The sequence below is a fragment of the Elgaria multicarinata genome, chromosome 1, assembly GCF_023053635.1.
Source record: "Elgaria multicarinata webbii isolate HBS135686 ecotype San Diego chromosome 1, rElgMul1.1.pri, whole genome shotgun sequence".
Lineage (NCBI taxonomy): Eukaryota > Metazoa > Chordata > Lepidosauria > Squamata > Anguidae > Elgaria > Elgaria multicarinata.
Genome location: NC_086171.1, coordinates 3,546,179 through 3,564,884, shown reverse-complemented (window position 1 = coordinate 3,564,884; position 18,706 = coordinate 3,546,179). Strand labels below are relative to the sequence as shown.

At 50.7% G+C, this 18,706-nt stretch overlaps 1 protein-coding gene across 1 annotated transcript in view; it reads right to left on the bottom strand.

Moving 5' to 3' along the window:
* Nucleotides 1-13,019, bottom strand: part of LOC134413400 (protein KRBA1-like) — a 47,600-nt gene extending 34,581 nt beyond the window's left edge. Inside the window, exons 1-8 of the mRNA XM_063147583.1 lie at nt 12,981-13,019; nt 9,619-9,787; nt 7,957-8,019; nt 7,477-7,518; nt 6,739-6,840; nt 5,285-5,440; nt 2,364-2,492; nt 1,055-1,216 (exon numbers count right to left, since the gene is read on the bottom strand). Coding sequence (XP_063003653.1) covers nt 1,055-1,216; nt 2,364-2,492; nt 5,285-5,440; nt 6,739-6,840; nt 7,477-7,518; nt 7,957-8,019; nt 9,619-9,787; nt 12,981-13,019 — 862 coding nt within the window. The remainder of the gene's footprint in view (nt 1-1,054; nt 1,217-2,363; nt 2,493-5,284; nt 5,441-6,738; nt 6,841-7,476; nt 7,519-7,956; nt 8,020-9,618; nt 9,788-12,980) is intronic.
* Between the last annotated feature and the right edge of the window lie 5,687 nt (nt 13,020-18,706).

Here is an 18,706-nt window from a genome sequence, read left to right as displayed (position 1 = left end):
GAAGCTCTGGCTTGTGATACTAGAAAAGGGAATTTCAGCACGAGTGTCATTTGGCTGCACACAGCACCTGGTGAAATTCCCTCTTCATTGCAACAGTTAAAGTTGTAGGAGCCCTGCCCTCTTTTGTATCTGGTCAAGGGGACAGGGCTCCTGCATCGTTAACTGCATCGTTAACTCGATGGCCTTGTAGGCCCCTTCCAACTCTGCTATTCTATGATTCTGTGAAGGACACCATCAGATACAACCCAACTTCTCCACGTTCTGACAACACTGGGACTAGTTGGGTGCAGAATCTGAATTGATGGAAAAGGCCTTAACTAAGGTCCTCAACCTAATTCAGGGCAGACGCCACAGTCCCATTCAAAACGCCTCGATGTGTAATTCATGTCTCCTGGGGAAAGAGACACAACAATGCAATAAATCACCCAAGGCCGGTGCCAGACTATTTTGCGCCCTAGGCAAGGTGAGCTACTTTCACCACTACCACCCCCCAAAAATGCCAACTTTGATTTTTAAAAACAGATGTTCCCTGGAAAAAATAAGAAGCCCAAAACTTGAAACTGTTAAATTGATTTTAAAGTGCAAGAAATATGTCATGCCAATTATAGCAAACAAATTGGAAAGGCATGTCTATGGGTCTAAAATGCATTATTTAATAGGAATATCACCTCCCCCCCAACTCACACGCGCACGCACACACACACACACTCAGCATCACTCACTCCAAACAAACACACGCATGAACACATGCATTCACTCAAAGACCCCGTGCACCCATACATTCTCTCTCTCTCTCTCTTCCGGGCGCGTTCCGGAAGTCCGAACATGGAGCCACCCCGCCCCAGCGTCCCTGGCTTCGCTTCGGCTGGGCGGGCGCGGGGCGCCATCTCGCCCGCCCAGGCCCAACTGAATCCTCAAGCCGGCCCGGCTCACAGCCAACGCGCGTGAGTGCTGCGCTGTGCCCGGCGCCCCTCTTAGCTTGGCGTTCTAGGCGGCCGCCTGAGTGGCCTCTATGGTAGCACCGGCCCTGAAATCACCCAGGTGTCTAACTCACCTGCAGCATCTGCGGCACAAGCCTCCGACTCCATGCCTGTTTGGGGGCAGCTGTTCTGCGTCCTGGACAGACAGGGCCTGTTGAGAAGGGCTCCCGCCTCACCCTTCAGCAGCCCTTGTGCCAGATCCTCTTCTACAGCGACCTCAGTGTTTGCTGCCACATCTATCCCAACCAAAAAGCAATGCCAAAGCAATAAGGGGTTACCTCTGATTGGGCCCTCTACTGGTGTCACAGGTCTGGGCAAGCATTGGATTTGCTCAGAACACTTTGTCCTCAAGCATGTATACCTGCCCGGACCCTAAGGTCATCTTCAGTGTCCCTCCGCCAAGTGCCCCCGCTAAACAATGTGAGGTAGCTGGCTACTAAACACAGGGCCTTTTTGTGGTGGCACGCCAGTTGTGAAACGCCCTCTCGTGACAGGGAGGCTCACCTGGCACCTACACCAGTTGTGAACCGCCCAGAGAGCTTCGGCTGTGGGGCGGTATATAAATGTAATAAAATTATTTATTTATTTATTACATTTCTATACCGTCCAATAGCTGAAGCTCTCTGTAAATAAATAAATAAATAAATACACTGTGGTCTTTTCAGTGTCAGGTGAAGACCTTTTTAGGTCTTCAGTTCGTTTCTAAATGAGTGTTGCTGTGTTTCTAGGTCTTTCACTCCATTTCTATTCTGTTTTAAACTTTTAGAGGGTTTATATCATGGTGTATTTAATTTTTCGGAACTGCCCAGAGAGCTGCGGCTATTGGATGGAACAGAATGGCCAAGGGGGGTGGGGGGTGACATGTGTCCTACGGGCTGCTCACTTCTCTTGCAGTGATAAACCATCATTTAGCGTTCTTTCGAAACACAGCCATGGACCATCGACACAAATCTGCAAATTCTTGTCCCCAAAATCCATGTCCAGAATACAGTTGCAGGTTGCATACCTTGCTTAAGAACCTAGGGTGAACAATCCATAGCAAACAACACCCACATGTCCACATGTTGTCACCAATCCCGTTGCAGGCCAAAGCCTTTCCAGCTGAGCAAATGTGAGTTGACATGTCACATTTGCTCAGCTGGAAAGGCTTCGGCCTTCAACGGGATGGGTGACTACATGTGGGTGTTGTCTGCTATGGATTGTTCACCCTAGGAAGCTGCCTTATACTGGGGCTGCTTCTGTATGAAGACTTCTGTGTGATCCAGTGACCTGCTTCCAGCACTTTAAACAGGAGTTCCACCCCCACCCACCCCCGGGCATCATATCTCACACAGCGTTAATGCCCCCGACTGCCTTCCTGAGGCTCGTCAGATGTGTACAAACCTCGAATGTGAGACTCTCCCCATTCTTCCTCTGCGCTACTGGCAGGTGTGTCTGGACGACTCGACAGGGCCAGGGAGACGTCCGCAAAATCGCCCTGCAGGCTAAGGTGACGCAGGCGCTCCACCCGTGCTGCAGGTTGAACGACAAGAACAGAGCAGATCTCAAATCAAGGATGGTCCCGCAGTGGCAAAGCGGTGCATTCGGCGTGTGGATGGATTCACACAGTGCCTTATTCCGAAAATGTTGGGGTATCAGGAGCAGGACGGCCTCCAGGTCAAACCCCTTCTAACTCCCACAATTATCTCCAATCTAGAACCCAGGCGTAGCCAACAGTGAGATATGGCTGCAAGAAAGGCAACTGCTATTTTAGGCTGCATTAATAGAAGTATAGCTTCCAAATCACGTGAGGTCGTGGTTCCTCTCTATTCAGGCCTGGTTAGGCCTCATCTAGAGTATTGCATCCAGTTCTGGGCTCCACAATTCAAGAAGGACGCAGACAAGCTGGAGCGTGTCCAGAGGAGGGCAACCAGGATGATCAGAGGTCTGGAAACAAAGCCCTATGAAGAGAGACTGAAAGAACTGGGCATGTTTAGCCTGGAGAAGAGAAGGTTGAGGGGAGACATGATAGCATTCTTCTAATACTTAAAAGGTTGTCACACAGAGGAGGGCCAGGACCTCTTCTCGATCCTCCCAGAGCGCAGGACACAGAATAACGGGCTCAAGTTAAAGGAAGCCAGATTCCAGCTGGACATCAGGAAAAACTTCCTGACTGTTAGAGCAGGACGACAATGGAACCAGTTACCTAGGGAGGTTGTGGGCTCTCCCACACTGGAGGCCTTCAAGAGGCAGCTGGACAACCACCTGTCACGGATGCTTTAGGCTGGATTCCTGCTGCATTGAGCAGGGGGTTGGACTCAATGGCCTTGTAGGCCCCTTCCAACTCTGCTATTCTAAGATTCTATGATTCAGCCCCATTCAGTCCAAAGGAGCTTACTCCCAGGTAAGCAGGTATGGGATTGCAGCCTAAATCTTTTGTAAATAGGAGTTTCACTTTGGAGAGAGCCCAAGTGATTGCCTTTTGGTGAAAATTTATTTATTTATTTATTAAATTTATATACCAACCCATAGCCAAAACTCTCTGGGCGGTTTACAAAAATTATGGGACTCAAGAGCCATTTTTAACACATGGATTAAATACATTGAGCTGATTTAACTACATTTCTTGGTTTTTACCACCAAAAGGTCCAGGCTACCAAATATACGATTCAACAGGCTCTAGTCCTGCTTCACTGAATGCACCATCTCCAAGACCTTAGTCCTCTACATGGCATAGAATCATAGGATAGAAACATAGAATAGCAGAGTTGGAAGGGGCCTACAAGGCCATCGAGTCCAACCCCCTGCTCAGTGCAGGAGTCCACCCTAAAGCATCCCTGACAGATGCTTGTCCAGCTGCCTCTTGAAGGCCTCTAGTGTGGGAGAGCCCACAACCTCCCTAGGTCACTGGTTCCATTGTCATACTGCTCTAACAGTCAGGAAGTTTTTCCTGATGTCCAGCTGGAATCTGGCTTCCTGTAACTTGAGCCCGTTATTCCGTGTCCTGCACTCTGGGAGGATCGAGAAGAGATCCTGGCCCTCCTCTGTGTGACAACCTTTTAAGTCTTTGAAGAGTGCTATCATGTCTCCCCTTATGTAAACCTCCCAAAATATAAATTGGAACTTTAGCTATAAGAAAGCATAGCTATAGGGAAATTGACGTATTTGCACCTTTGTGCGATCCCAGAGGATGGGAGGAGAGACCTTACCCTAGCCATAATACGCCTAGCCTGGGCCCTGAAACAGTAAAATCAAAATCGTATCTCCCCCACTAATTTGGACAGGGCGCAATGCATCCTGACGTTTCCTGCGTGAGGCCCGTGGAAATGAGCACGGCGCGCAGGAGGTTTTCCTGGTGCCTCCGGGGTCAGATCGCTCTGCCTCCCACTCTCTGCTCTCCCTTAATGGTGCCCCAAAACTGGCGAACAGAAACTGCAAAGGAGACCGGCCGGGGTGGGGGTGGGGGGTGGGCATGAACAGCTGCTTCATTTCCACTGTTTATGGCTCCGGCGGTGTCTTCACTGCTATCAGCTGAGCTGTTCTCGCTTCCTTTCCACCAGCCTGTTTCACCAGGAGTAAAGCCTTTGGGGATGAGATAACAGCGTCAATCAGCCGTGGTTATTTTCCAGGTTGCTACGAGATTTAAGAAGCGCATCGCCGTATGGGGCTTAGAGAGGAAGGTGGGCCCTTTTCCCTGCCTCGTCTCCCAATGATGACCCTAAACTCGTACGACCTCTCTCTCTCTCTCTCTCTCTCTCTCTCTCTCTCTCTCTCTCTCTCTCAGGAATACTCTACATCTGTCAGGCATTTCATGGCTACTCTTCAAAAGCCAAAGGCAAGGGTGGAACCAAGTACTCTTCAACAATAATATTAGTAAAAGTTTTATTAAAGTGCCAGGTGCAGACAAAGCCCTGAGGAAGAACGCAATCACGTTCGAAACGCTTAGACACCTGGCACTTTAAGCCAATTTTTTACTCCCCCACGGGGTTTTCCTTGCTTTCGCACTTACTCTTGAAAAGGCCAAGAGGGAGGGGGGGCAGGGAAGCAAAAAAATTCCAGCGTTGACAGGAGAAAAGAAAGAAAAAACCTACGCGATGCAATTCATCCAAACAAGAAAGCGAGACTTCGGCTTCCATTACGGTCTCGCCTCAGAGCCCCAGAATGAATTCAGGCCCAACTGAAATCACTGTTCGCACGAGAGACCGATCGGTGCAAAGCGATACGGCTCTCAAGTAGGAAGCAGCTCCAGGGGTAGGAAAGGGAACCCGGAGGTCTCTGTCCACCGCTCCACCCAGAAGGTGAGGCAGGGCGGACCACTCACGCACCGCTGCTGTCGGGCACCCCGGCTGCCTCCTCAGCATCACCCCCGCCGGCGGGCGTGGCAGGGTCGGTGTTGGCTTTGGCGTGTCCGTAGAGAAACTCCGGGATCTCCTTCACAAGCTTCATGAGCGCACAAAGGTGGAGGCTGCTCTGACGCTCGCCTGTTTGGGGCATGAAGAAATAAATACTCACGGAGGTGGAAGATAAGGTCACCCGTGGGCTGAGAGACACGGCCGTGACCCGCCGCTGTCCAAAGTTAACACAGGTTCTGGAACCCAGAGCCCTTAACGAGGGAGGGGACAGAAATTTGTTTGGTTTGCATTTCAATAGGAAGAGGAACTAATTCGAGCTTCCCAATCTAATATGCAAACTGTAACACGGTTATCCTTCGGTTTTCAAAATTTACTGCATTTTATTTACTGTATTTATAGCCCGCCCTTTTTCCTTCGAGGCACCCAATCCTCCTCCTCCTCTCCATTTAATCCTCACAACAACAACCCTGTGAGGTAGGCTGGGCTGAGAGTCTGTGAGTGGCCCAAAGTCACCCAGTGGGTTTCCGTGGCCAAATGGGGACCTGAACCTGGATCTCCCGATTCCCAGTCCAACACCCTAACTGCTACGCCACACTTGCGATCAGTCCTCCAATCAAAAAAAGCACACCTTAAGGGAAAATACATACCGAAAAGTATATGGTAGGGCAGGGGACCTCAGGCCTGGGCACCAAATCCAGCACTCTGGAGGTCCCAATCCAGCCTCCAGGCTTCCTCAGATCACCACGCCCCCTTTCTCCCTTTGGCCCCACCCTCTTTCCCCTGACCACCAAACGTTTGGCGCTTTCCTGGATTTGGTGCATTTCCCCCCATTCTACATGGTTGAAATGCTTAGTTGCTAGGAGTAAAAACTTTAAGGTAAAATATGCTGGCATTTTTGGCATTTTGCCCCAGTCCTTTTGCTTCCCCACTTTGGACGGCTCCTTTAGCATTCTGCCTGATACCCGGAGAGGATTAAACGCCCAAACTGACATCGGAGCCACCAGCCTCCACTGATATCAGGAATACCTCTGAACATGTTGCGCTCGTGGGTTCTGCTCCTACCCCTGCCACTGCGCTGAACAGCGAAGCCAGGAGTTCTTCGCAAAACATCACGAACGCAAATTCTCCTTCATAGAATCATAGGGTCATAGAATAGTAGCGTTTGGAAGGGGCCTACAAGGCCATCGAGTCCAACCCCCTGCTCAGTGCAGGAATCCACCCGAAAGCATCCCTGACAGAGGGTTGTCCAGCTGCCTCTTGAAGGCCTCGAGTGTGGGAGAGCCCTCCACCTCCCTAGGTAACTGGTTCCATTGTCGTACTGCTCTAACAGTCAGGAAGTTTTTCCTGATGTCCAGCCGGAAACTGGCTACCTACAACCTCTGCTGCTGCCCCAAACGCATAACCATTCACCCTTGTCCTCCCCTTACCGTCCACATCGCTGGTGGGGGTCAGGCACCCCTCTTCTTTGTCATTCATGTCCTCAAGGTCCCAGGGTTCCTCTACATCGTCTGAGAAGGCGGCCCGGCCATCTACGGAGAAAGACAGAAGACAGTCGAAAGCAGGGACCACAGCATCTCTACTTCTCCCCTTTGGCCTCAGTTTTAGACAGGCTGGGGGACAAAGATACAGTGTCATGTTGGCTGTGGATGATGGGAACTGTAGTCCAGACAACTGGACAGTGCCAGGCTGGAGAAGGCTGATTTATTCATGTTCATTTATGTCTTTCGACACCATCCCAGAATCTCTCCCAAACTTCCAAATAGGACAGAAGGTCATGGGTTTTTGGGGTGTGTGTGGGTGTGTCTTTTTAAAAATAGCTGTAGCCCTATTTTCTATTCAGTTTATTTATTTATTTATTACGTTTCTATACGGCCCAACAGCTGAAGCTCTCTGGGCCGTTCACAAAAGAAAGGAAGGAAGAAATAAGGAGGGGAAATCCGTCTCTCTCTCCCCCTCCCTCCAGACCCAGCAGAAAACTAGGCTCTGACATGAGTGAATTCGTGGAGAGGCTTTTCAAGTGGAAATTACTCACAAATCTTTTCCCACCCCCAGCCAGCCAGGATCTGGAAGCAGTCATGAAATAGGCTGAAACGGCAAGTTATAAACTTTTATTTGAAGGTACGAGGAGCCTTTGCCGGCTGTAACATAGTTCAGAACATAAGAACCGCCATGCTGGATCAGACCAAGGGCCCACCCAGCCCAGCGCTCTGTTCACAGTAGCCAACCAGCTGTTGACCAGGGACCCACAAGCAGGACACGGGTGCAACGGCACCCTCCCACCCATGTTCCCCAGCAACTGGTGTATATAGGCTTACTGCCTCTACTACTGGAGGTAGCACAGAACCATCAGGGCTAGCTGTATGTAGACCTGGCAGAAGGATTTTGGCCATGGGGGAAAAAGCATTGCTAATTAATAAAGGACCATTTTAAAAAGGTTTCCTAATTAATAAAGGAGGCAGGTCTGGTGCGATTCTGTTTGATGTCTACTCCCAGCAAGGTCTCGGCAGCACTCAGTGGCTCTAGCGTGGAGGCACCTCAAGGACCGTATCCTGGCTGCAGCCCCAGCAGCATTTGCAGCTCCTTACCCGTGGCGTGGTCGTCTCCAGCAGCAGAAGGCCCCCGCCCCGCCCGGCTAAGATTCCAGCTGTCCGTGGTTCCTTTGAGCGGGCAGATTAATGAGGAGAACTCCACCGAGGGGACAGAATGGCCTGCTCACAGGGAGACAAAATGTGAACAGGTGTTTGCCGCTAACAGACAGACCTGGCTTTGCACAGCTCGGAGCAGCCCTCAGCCTGATTCAGCAAAGGGCTCATCTACACCAAGCAGGATATTCCACTATGAAAGCGGTATATAAAAGGCAGGAGCCACACGACTGTTTTACAGCAGTACTGAAGTGCACTGCAGGATCTACACTACGGCTTTGTACAGGGCCGGTGCTACCATAGAGGCCACTCAGGCGGCCGCCTAGAGCGCCAAGCTAAGAGGGGCGCCGGGCGCTGCGCAGCACTCACGCGCGTTGTTGGCTGTGAGCCGGGCCGGGCCAGCCCGAGGATTCAGCTGGGTCTGGGCAGGCGAGGTGGCGCCCCACGCCCACCCAGCCGAAGCGAAGCCAGGGACGCTGGGGTGGGGCGGCTCCACATTTGGACTTCTGCCCGGAAGCTGCCCTCCCAGAGCCGCTCTAGCCACCCGGAAGCCGCCCTCCCAGAGCCGGGAGGCCGCTGCCAAAAGAAGAAGAAAAAGCACGTGGCGAGCTCGACCCTGGCTCAAGCCAGCCTCTGCCTTACTCCCAAGGAAAGGGCACCGGGTCGCCTCGCCTCTCTCCTCAAACAGGCTGTGATGTCCAGGCAGGCGGGCAAGCAGGACTCCCTCTCCCTTCCCCCAGGAAAGCTAGGGACTTGTGGACTCCTCGCAAGGCAAACTCTCCTGCTTCCCGATCCTGCGTGGATCAACGGCACTTGCATCCGAGAAAGCGTTGCACCGGGAGGCACCAGTCCAGCCCGATCCGCCTATGCCTCCTTACTCGGAAGCCTTATTTCCCCAAGTAAACATGCGGAGGGGATCGGGACGCCAGGATGCATAGCAGGTTGCGTTCACACAGAAGTAAGTCCCAGTGAATTCCAGACGGCTCGGTCCCAAATCGAAGTGAGCCAGTCCCAGCTCTCCACTCGGCGCACACGTTCGGACTTCTGTGCAATTTGGGGTGGGTGGGTGCAAGTAGCTCGCCTTGCCTAGGGCGCAAAATAGTCTGGCACCGGCCCTGGCTTTATAGTGGTAATGAAGTGTACTGACAACTGTTGGGGCCCATGACACATCTACACCAAGCAGGAAGTAGCACTATGAAAGTGGTATGAAAGCAGTATATGGTCTGTGTCCATGGTCCCCAACAGTTGTCAGTGCACTTTTATACTGCTATAAAGCAGTCGTGTGGCACTTGCCTTTTATATACCGTTTTCATACCACTTTCATAGTGGAATATCCTGCTTGGTGTAGATGAGCCCTTAGTCTTCATAGAATCATAGAATAGCAGAGTTGGAAGGGGCCTACAAGGCCATCAAGTCCAACCCCCCGCTCAAGGCAGGAATCCACCCTAAAGCATCCCTGTCAGAGGGTTGTCCAGCTGCCTCTTGAAGGCCTCTAGTGTGGGAGAGCCCACAACCTCACCAGGCAACTGATTCCATTGTCGTACTGCTCTAACAGTCAGGAAGTTTTTCCTGATGTCCAGCTGGAATCTGGCTTCCTTTAACTTGAGCCCATTCAAGTAAAGCTACGCAGCTGTCACCTGAGGACACTGCGCGCCCGTCCCTTACCCAGTGAAAGCAGCAAAGAGTAATTTTCCAGCATTATTTCCTTATGCAGCTCCTTCTGCCAGCCTTCCAGCATGGACCACTCTTCCGCGGAGAAGTTGACAGCAACATCTTCAAACGTCACCTGCTCCGGTGAACCAGCTGGGGCAAATGTCCTTCTTTGCGTCTCTACCTGAAAGCATCACATAAGCGTGTTTATTTAGGATCTTTACCTGACATCCCCACCACCACAGGCAGATATAACTCCAGGACTAGGCATATCCTGACCTACTGGCACAGGTGCACAGACTTTGACTCCAGCGTTTGATCAACATTTTGAAATTTTATTTGAAATAGAAAAAATTCACGCCCTAAAAAAAGGATTATGGGGTTTTTCTTTGCATTGTTTTTTAAATCTGAATTTTTAAAGTTGTGTCCAGTTTATGCTCTCTTGATTCTAATATTCTAATGTTCCACAATTCAGAAATTTATCAGTATCACCATATGCAAAATTAGCGCTGTGCCATCACTCAGTTCTTCCGTTACTCAAAATTAAAGGTGAAACCAGATTTCACGCGAATTCAGAATGTGGAAAACGCTTTAAAAGGTGAATCTAGCAATAAGGGCGAGGAGTTAGAGAGAGGGTTGGAACTTCTCTATTGTGTGTTTTTAAGCTGAATAAAACAGGAAGTCATAAAAATGTGACTGACATTTTTCACAACAAAATTAGCACATTCTGTTTTGAGAAGCACTTAAATGCGACTGCTCTCATGACGGGGAGTGTTGGGGAGGGAGGAAAGAGGGCTAGCAGGAGTATAAAAACGATCCCCCCCCCCCGGGGACATTTAAGTACAAAGAGTGCACTGAGGAAATGGGGTGTCCCCCCACCCAACAACCACACATCTTTTGTGTCTCCACGTGAAATGTACATGCCTCCCTTGGAAAGAAAAAGTGAGAAAGATCTCTCCTTCCAGACGCCCGCTGCTTCTGCTCGACCGTACTCCCATCCTGGGGAAACTACCCTTTGTTTACACAGAACATCTGAAGAGGAACTGGCATGAAATCTCACGTCCAGATGTCTGGAAAGAAACCGGCGGCCATAAAAGCTTGGCCATAAAAGTGCATCCTGCCATAAATTAGCCTTTACAATGCCAAAGGACCCTTTGCCTTTCTGGCTGGACAACTTCATGTGCTGCAGCCCAGCATGGAGAGAGGGCCGTAAAGAACATCCATGTCGTCGCCTTCAGCACAATGGCGACAGGATTCCGAATCGCATATGGGCGCTCTATGGCAGCACCACCTGCACACTGAGCGCAAAACGCCTCCGCACAATGGCGGCGAACTCCAGAGGAAGCAGCTTTCAAATACTACAGTCAACACGTAAAGAGCTGGTCTAGGAGGAAGCCATTTTAAGGGCCTCTGTGTGGGTGCCATAACATTTTTTATTCATCCCTTATGTGGCTAGTCCTGTGTAATCGTAAGACGTTCTGATCAGGGCTATATAATTAGCTGTACTACTCATCCAAAGTAGCTTTGGCCCTGTGTTTCTCAAACAGCGCGCACGCACACACCCACACACCCTTTTGAAACTGAAGGGGACGGCATGTGATACAGCACCGGGATCTCTGCTATTCAAAACTAATGCAAAAGTGAGCCCTGATCCCTGGCTTCCTTTTCCTTGCATTCAGTCATGCCCATTTTCATGCTTTATGAATACTTCAAATAACTTTCCAGTTATGGAGTTCCTTGCTTTTCCCCATGTTCCATATTTAGCCATACGCTGCGAGAGCTGCAACGGAATGTTGCAGTGTGGAATGCTCCAGCCAGCCGGCCAGCCGGCCCCTCTTCCCAGAGAGCCCCTTCCTTTCTCCTGATCCCTTTCCCAGTTTTCCATCCCCCCTCCCACCCCCCACAATAACTAGTCAGTCACCATTCAGTGTCAGCTAATCACGCTCAGTGTTCATTGGGCTGGTTTGGGGGAGGGAGACCCTCCCCTTAGTTCCTCCCCCAAAGATATTTTGTACTTCTTCACACTTTGGGGTTCCCTGAAAACTGCTGACGCCTGCCTTTTGTGTGGGTGGCAACATGAATCCATTCTCAGGGAACAAGTCTGCTATGAGTATATAGGAATCCTGTCGGCCACTTTGCATGTGCTAAGCCATCGTTTTCTAAAACCATTTTCAGACAGATAGTTCAGTTGAATAATTGACTGATTGATTAATAGAGCCACGCTCCCAACATTCTGTTTCGCTATCTCATAGCGTCAGGGGTTAAGGGCTGCACCCAAACCCCGCCACCAAATTTGCAGCGGATTCTAGTATGGCTGTGAAACAGAATCTTTTTTATTAATTATTTGCACGAGGAGGTGCAGGGAACGCTTATCAAATTTGCAGATTACACCAAATTGGGTGGGATAGCGAATACCCTGGAAGACAGAAACAAACTTCAAAGTGATCTTGATAGGCTGGAGTGCTGGGCTGAAAACAACAGGATGAAATTTAATAGGGATAAATGCCAAGTTCTACATTTGGGAAATAGAAACCAAAGGCACAGTTACAAGATGGGGGATACTTGGCTCAGCAACACTACAAATGAGAAGGATCTTGGAATTGTTGTAGATCTCAAGCTGAATATGAGCCAACAGTGCGATATGGCTGCAAGAAAGGCAAATGCTATTTTGGGCTGCATTCATACAAGTATAGCTTCCAAATCACGTGAGGTACTGGTTCCTCTCTATTCGGCCCCGGTTAGGCCTCATCTAGAGTATTGTGTCCAGTTCTGGGCTTAACAATTCAAGAAGGACGCAGACAAGCTGGAGCGGGTTCAGAGGAGGGCAACCAGGATGATCAGGGGTCTGGAAACAAAGCTCTATGAAGAGAGACTGAAAGAACTGGGCATGTTTAGCCTGGAGAAGAGAAGATTGAGGGGAGACATGATAGCACTTTTCAAGGACTTGAAAGGTTGTCACACAGAGGAGGGCCAGGATCTCTTCTCGATCCTCCCAGAGTGCAGGACACGGAATAACGGGCTCCAGTTACAGGAAGCCAGATTCTGGCTGGACAGCAGGAAAAACTTCCTGACTGTTAGAGCAGTATGACAATGGAACCAGTTACCTAGGGAGGTGGTGGGCTCTCCCACACTAGAGGTCTTCAGGAGGCAGCTGGACAGCCATCTGTCAGGGATGCTTTAGGGTAGATTCCTGCATTGAGCAGGGGGTTGGACTCGATGGCCTTGTAGGCCCCTTCCGACTACTCTTCTATGATTCGATGGTTCAAAGCTGAGTGTGGCTGACTTCCTTCTCAATGGCTCCCTTTGAGTTCTGTGGGACAAAACAGGCAGTTTCTCATCTGGGACCCAGCTGAGAGGGGACAAGACTTGGCACTCACTCTGCATGCTGTCCCCTGGGGCAGGTAAAAGCCACCCATGCGATCTGCCACAAGCTTCCCAGGATAGGGACCCCATGGTGGTGGTGGTGGTGGAGTTCTATGCTTTAGACTAGCCATCCGCAACCTGGTTGTTGTTATTATTATTATTATTATTATTATTATTATTATTATTATTTATATAGCACCATCAATGTACATGGTGCTGTACAGAGTAAAACAGTAAATAGCCCTCTGGATGTGTTGCACCACAACCCCCATCATCCTGAGCCAGGTTGGAGATGATTGGAATCGTATTCCAACACTCTCGAGGAAACCACGCCAAGGAAGGCTGGCTTAGGCGGTTTGCAACCAAACCTTCTACCCACCACACGCAACCTAACCAGGCCCGTCGCCCTGCGGTCCAACACTTCCCTGGGAACTCATTATGAGCTCCAAACTGGCCTTGCGGAAACAGAAGCGGCCAGCTGGGTCAGCCCAGCAAAACAGCAGGGCCAAGGGCCAGGGCAGCACGGAGCGGGGGCAGGCGCACCCAGCGACGCCCCGGGCGGCTTCTGACATGGCTGCCCGTCCCCGGACCAAATGCCAGCGCGACGTGACGAGATGCAACCCGGCAGCCCTGGCGCCATGACTGCAGGCAGTCAGGTATTGATCGGCCTAATGAATGCGGACGGCCACGGAGGACAGTCCTTGGCAGGCCTCGGCGTGGCCCCGCGGGCAGAGCGCCTTTCCCCAGCGCCCCTCCGGGGGGCTTCTGGAAGCTGCCAAGTGCTGTCATGCCCTCCCACGCGGGAATCCCTTCCCCTGCCAGGAGTGAGCAACTGGGAGGGGGGGAGCCATTTCCCTCCCCTCCATCCCACAGGGTCTGGCTGCCACCAGCACCCCCAACGCTGGCAGGATTTGGCTGCATCAAACACGCATCCCTTCATAGTCATAGAATCATAGAATAATGAAGCTGGAAGGGGCCTCTAAGGCCATCTAGTCCAACCCCCTGCTCAATGCAGGAATCCACCCTAAAGCATCCCTGGCAGATGGTTGTCCAGCTGCCTCTTGAAGGCCTCTAGTGTGGGAGAGCCCACAACCTCCCTAGGTCACTGATTCCATTGTCGTACTGCTCTAACAGTCAGGATGTTTTTCCTGACGTCCAGCCGGAATCTGGCTTCCTTTAACTTGGGCCCGTTATTCCGTGTCCTGCACTCTGGGAGGATCGAGAAGAGATCCTGGCCCTCCTCTGTGTGACAACCTTGTACAAATACACTGGAACCAGAAGCAAGCAGGGTGAATGGACACGCAAGCACCATCACACCCCCCCACTACAACTCCCATCATCCCAACCCAGCACCCTCAACATGAGATGAACTGCAACTCCCATCATCCCCAGCCATGTTGGGTGGGAATGATGGGAGTTGCAATCCAACCCATCTGGAAGGCACCAGTTTGGGGAAGATTCAGGCCTCTCACTTCCTGCTCCATGGAGGCAAAGTCCACGGCTCCCTCTTGGGCTCAGCAGGAAGGTTTTGTGCTCCTCAAGAGCCGCTGTGCCGTTGCAGCCCGTGAGTCCCAACACACTGGGGGGTATGTGGAATGTTTGGGGCCATATGGGGAAAGAGGCACGCCGGGATCTTCCTGTTCTCTTGCAACTTTTTTTTTAAAAAGGCTTTTGTTGGAGGCTTTTCTATCCTGTTCACCCAAATTAAATTTCTAGTTGCCAATGGCAACCAGATTCGTGGACAGCTGCCATTTATTGAGAATCTTCAAGAGGCAAGAAAAGCGGCTTAGTGGAATATCAGGCATCTCCACAATCCCCATCCATAGAATCACAGAATAGCAGAGTTGGAAGGGGCCTACAAGGCCATCGAGTCCAACCCCCTGCTCAGTGCAGGAATCCACCCTAAAGCATCCCTGACAGGTGGTTGTCCAAGATCCTTCTCGTTTGTAGTATTGCTGAGCCAAGTACCCCTCATCTTGTCCAGGGCGGTGCTGAACCCCTTCCAGGCCAAGGGACAAATGCCTTTTCAGAGAAGTTCTCAGGGGCGCATTCCAGGAGTGGGCAGGGCCAAAGGGAGTACCAAAATGGGAGTACCAAAATGGGAGTACCAATATGGGAGTACCAATATGGGAGTACCAAAATACCCCAAACACCAGCATATCATCACTTCAGAGGCATCTCAACATTTTAGAATGAGGGGGTGGGGAGACTGCACAAAAGCCAGGAAATGACTAAAACATCCGGGTCTGGGGCAAAGTCACGTGGACAGCTGGGGCACTGAGGCTGAGCTTGTGCCCCCTGGCCCTACGGCCACATTTTACTAAAGCCAAATAGGTTGCTTTAGTTATACTGATCTTCAATTCAGGAATCCCGTCCAATGACTGGCGGGCAAGATAGCTGTAGGGAACCACCCGTTCACCCGTTGTGGGGACTTCCAATGGGAGAAGGCTAGTGCTGGCGTGTCTTGCTCGTGGGCTTCCCCCTGGGGCATCTGGTTGGCCGCTGTGGCACGCTGGATTAGTCGGACCTTTGTCCTGGCCCAACGGGGCTCTTCTGATGTACCATTTTTCAGCTCCAAAGGATGAAGGAGGGAGTCACAGGGCTGGCGCACGGGTACGCGGACAGCACATCCTTGATTGTCACTAGTCCACGCACAAAGACTGGCTACTGAATGAGAGAAGAGGCTCCAAATGAAAAGCCGTATGTTATTTCTCTTTCTTTCTCTCTTCTACCTTTATACCACTTAGGGCACAATCCTAGGCATGTTTACACAGAAAAACGCTCCTTCAACTTCCAGCAGTGCTGGGAATTGGAGGAGCTTTTTTTATGCCTAGGCTTACCCCCTCAATATCCTAAGATTTCGAAGTGGGTCATAATAATTTCATGGTTCTGTTTGTGACTCTAGATCCGTGACGCCCATTCACAAGCGCAGGTCATTAATAGAAGATTCTGCCATCAAGCGCATTCCATGCACGTGGGAATGGACCGGGGCAGGCGCCAGCATCTGCCATCCTTAAGCACAGGCCGGGGACCCGGGACCCCATCAGAGCCTGCTGCCAAAGCCTGGCTCAGACCCCACTTTTTAAACACAAAAGATATACAACACGTGCTCTGAGTGGCACTGGGCAGTTGGGTTTATCCGCTGCCATTTTCCGTTCCCATAATGCCCCAGACTGACACTATGGCCTCAGCTAGACCTAGCAGTCTAGCGGGATGGAGGGGTGAAAATTTAAAAATGGCGGGCGCGCCATTTATCGCGAGATCTCCCCTGCTGTTTACACGCGGTGTGCGACGGCCTCAGAGGGCGAGGACGGCGCACCCGCCATTTTTAAATTTTTCTTAAAGAATAAGAGTGCATGAACGCTTGTGCGCAGAAAGGTAGGGTTTTTTAAAATTTAAACTTAATTTTCCCCCTCCCCCCCACCCCCCGATGGGCACAGAGCTCCTGAGAGCATGGAAAAAGCGGCCTCAAAGGCGAGGGCGAGATCCTGGTGCCAAGGAGGAAATCATCCCTCCCTGATCCCAGGATCCCCTGTGTGTCATGTGGACGCACAGGGATGACCCCGGGGATCACCCCGGGATTTCGCCCCATCTTGCTATGGCCTATGTCAGAGGCATTCTGGGGCATTTAAATAGTGGCAAGACCCAGTTTCCTGCCACCGCTTAAAGGGCTTTTTGCGGAGGGTCCCCCCACAAACCTGGAAAAAGCTCCTATTACTGATTTTTTCAAAGAACGCGTTTGTCAGTGTGTTGCCCCTAAAATGCATTTTTCATCTTGTTTTCAAACAAACAAACACACACACACACACACACAGCATGGAATATCTCCTCTAAAAGCCATGCAGAAATATTTTCCTTCTGATGGTTGGAAGTTTTTACGCACCTAATCTAAGCCAGCAGCCTTGTAGAGGAACTGATAGAAAGCATATTAGGTTTTATGGGTGGGGTGGGGGAGATGTCATCATGGGCAGGGTGGGGGAGCCTTTAATGGCCTTATGAATCTCCGCAGGGATAAGACAGGAAGCTCCTGCATCCCCGATGCGTTTAACAAACGTTTGAAGGGGACCAGTTTAGAAGCTCCCCGGAGAGTTTACAACACAGTGGAAGTAATTACACCCATTACTCTGCCAGGCACTAAACTTATACAAGGACAGATGCTTTGATTGCTTCGCCAAAGATTATATGAGGAGTCGGAAAGGCTGGGATAAAGCCCAGAACAATTTATGGCTGAGCAAAAGCAATGGAAACAGGGTAATTGAAAGAGCCGAGCACAGCGCTGGACCCTGCAACGAAATGCGGCAGCATGTAGCACTTCCGTTCAGGCTTCTGGCCACTCTGTTATTCCCATCCTGATCTTTCATCCCCCCCACACACTCCAGAAAAAACAGTCAGTTAGTAATCCATGCCAGTAATCCAATCATTATCATCATCATCATCTAAAATAGTTGTTTTAAAGCAGCCTTCCTCAACCTGGGGCGCTCCAGATGTGTTGGACTACAACTCCCAGAATGCCCCAGCTGGCTGGGGCATTCTGGGAGGTGCAGTCCAACACATCTGGAGCGCCCCAGGTTGAGGAAGGCTGCTTTAAAAGGATATTGTTGTTTTTTATGCTTTTGATGGTTTTAAATTTTTATATTTGTTTTTAATGTTCGCTGTTTTTGACCTTTGTAAACCGCCCAGAGAGCTTCGGCTATGGGGCGGTATATAAATGGAATAAATAATAATAAATAATATTTCCCAATAAGCATGCTTAGACCTTGCTGGGCTGTTTGTGGGTGACCCCGGACCCCTGCCAAGACAGCGGAGAAATCCCTCTCATGCCATATTCCCACCGGCGGAGAATGTGTTTGCTACTAGCACATAGGACGTATAGATGGATTGTTGTTATAAAAACACCCAGAGAGCCTTGGCTATTGAGGGTGTAGAAATGTAATAAATAAATGTTACTGCTGGCTGGGGTTGATGGGAGCTGTAGTCCAGGAAACAGCAAGAGGGCAAAGGCACTTGAGCATCACGAAACAGAAGAGAAAAAGGATTCTGAGATGCCAGAATGACATTATTCTGCTTAACGTGTTTTGGAAATTCCCTTCTCTTTCTTCAGATGGATCAAAAAGAATCCATTTGAGCATTTCAAGATGCAAGAACTACTGGAAGGATTCCCCCACCCCACCCCGATATAGCTGAAGAAAGAGAAGCGTCCCCCTGAGGAAGGACGTTTCAAGAATGTGTAGGGCGGAATAAAAAAAATGTATTTTTTTCCAGGCATCTGAGAACTCCTCTTCTGTTTTTAGAGCTGTAGTCCGACCCATCTGCAGGTCACCAGGCTGAGAAAGGTGATTGAGCGGAAGCCCTACTGAGGCCAGAGGTTCCATGTCTCCCAGGGTCTGGTGCCTCTGTCACGGCACCAGGTGTGGAACAGCGGGCGACGGAGCGTCCTCCGCAACCGCGTGGCCTGCCGGATCAGCCAGTCAACAACACAGTCCAGACGGCTCAAGCGAGATGAGGCAGCTGCACAGGAAGGAAACCCCCTGAGACCGTTCGCCAATCCGACAAATTCCACCCCCTCCAACCTGACCCGTGCTTTTGACTGCGGCTCCCATCAGCCCCAGCTAGCACGCCCAATGGACAGGGATTATGGGAGATGTAGTCCCAAACCCTGTATACATGCACGCACAAGACAGATCCAGGAGTGGGAGCTGCTCCCCAGGTGTTGCCTTCCCCAGCGATGCCCTGCCAACAC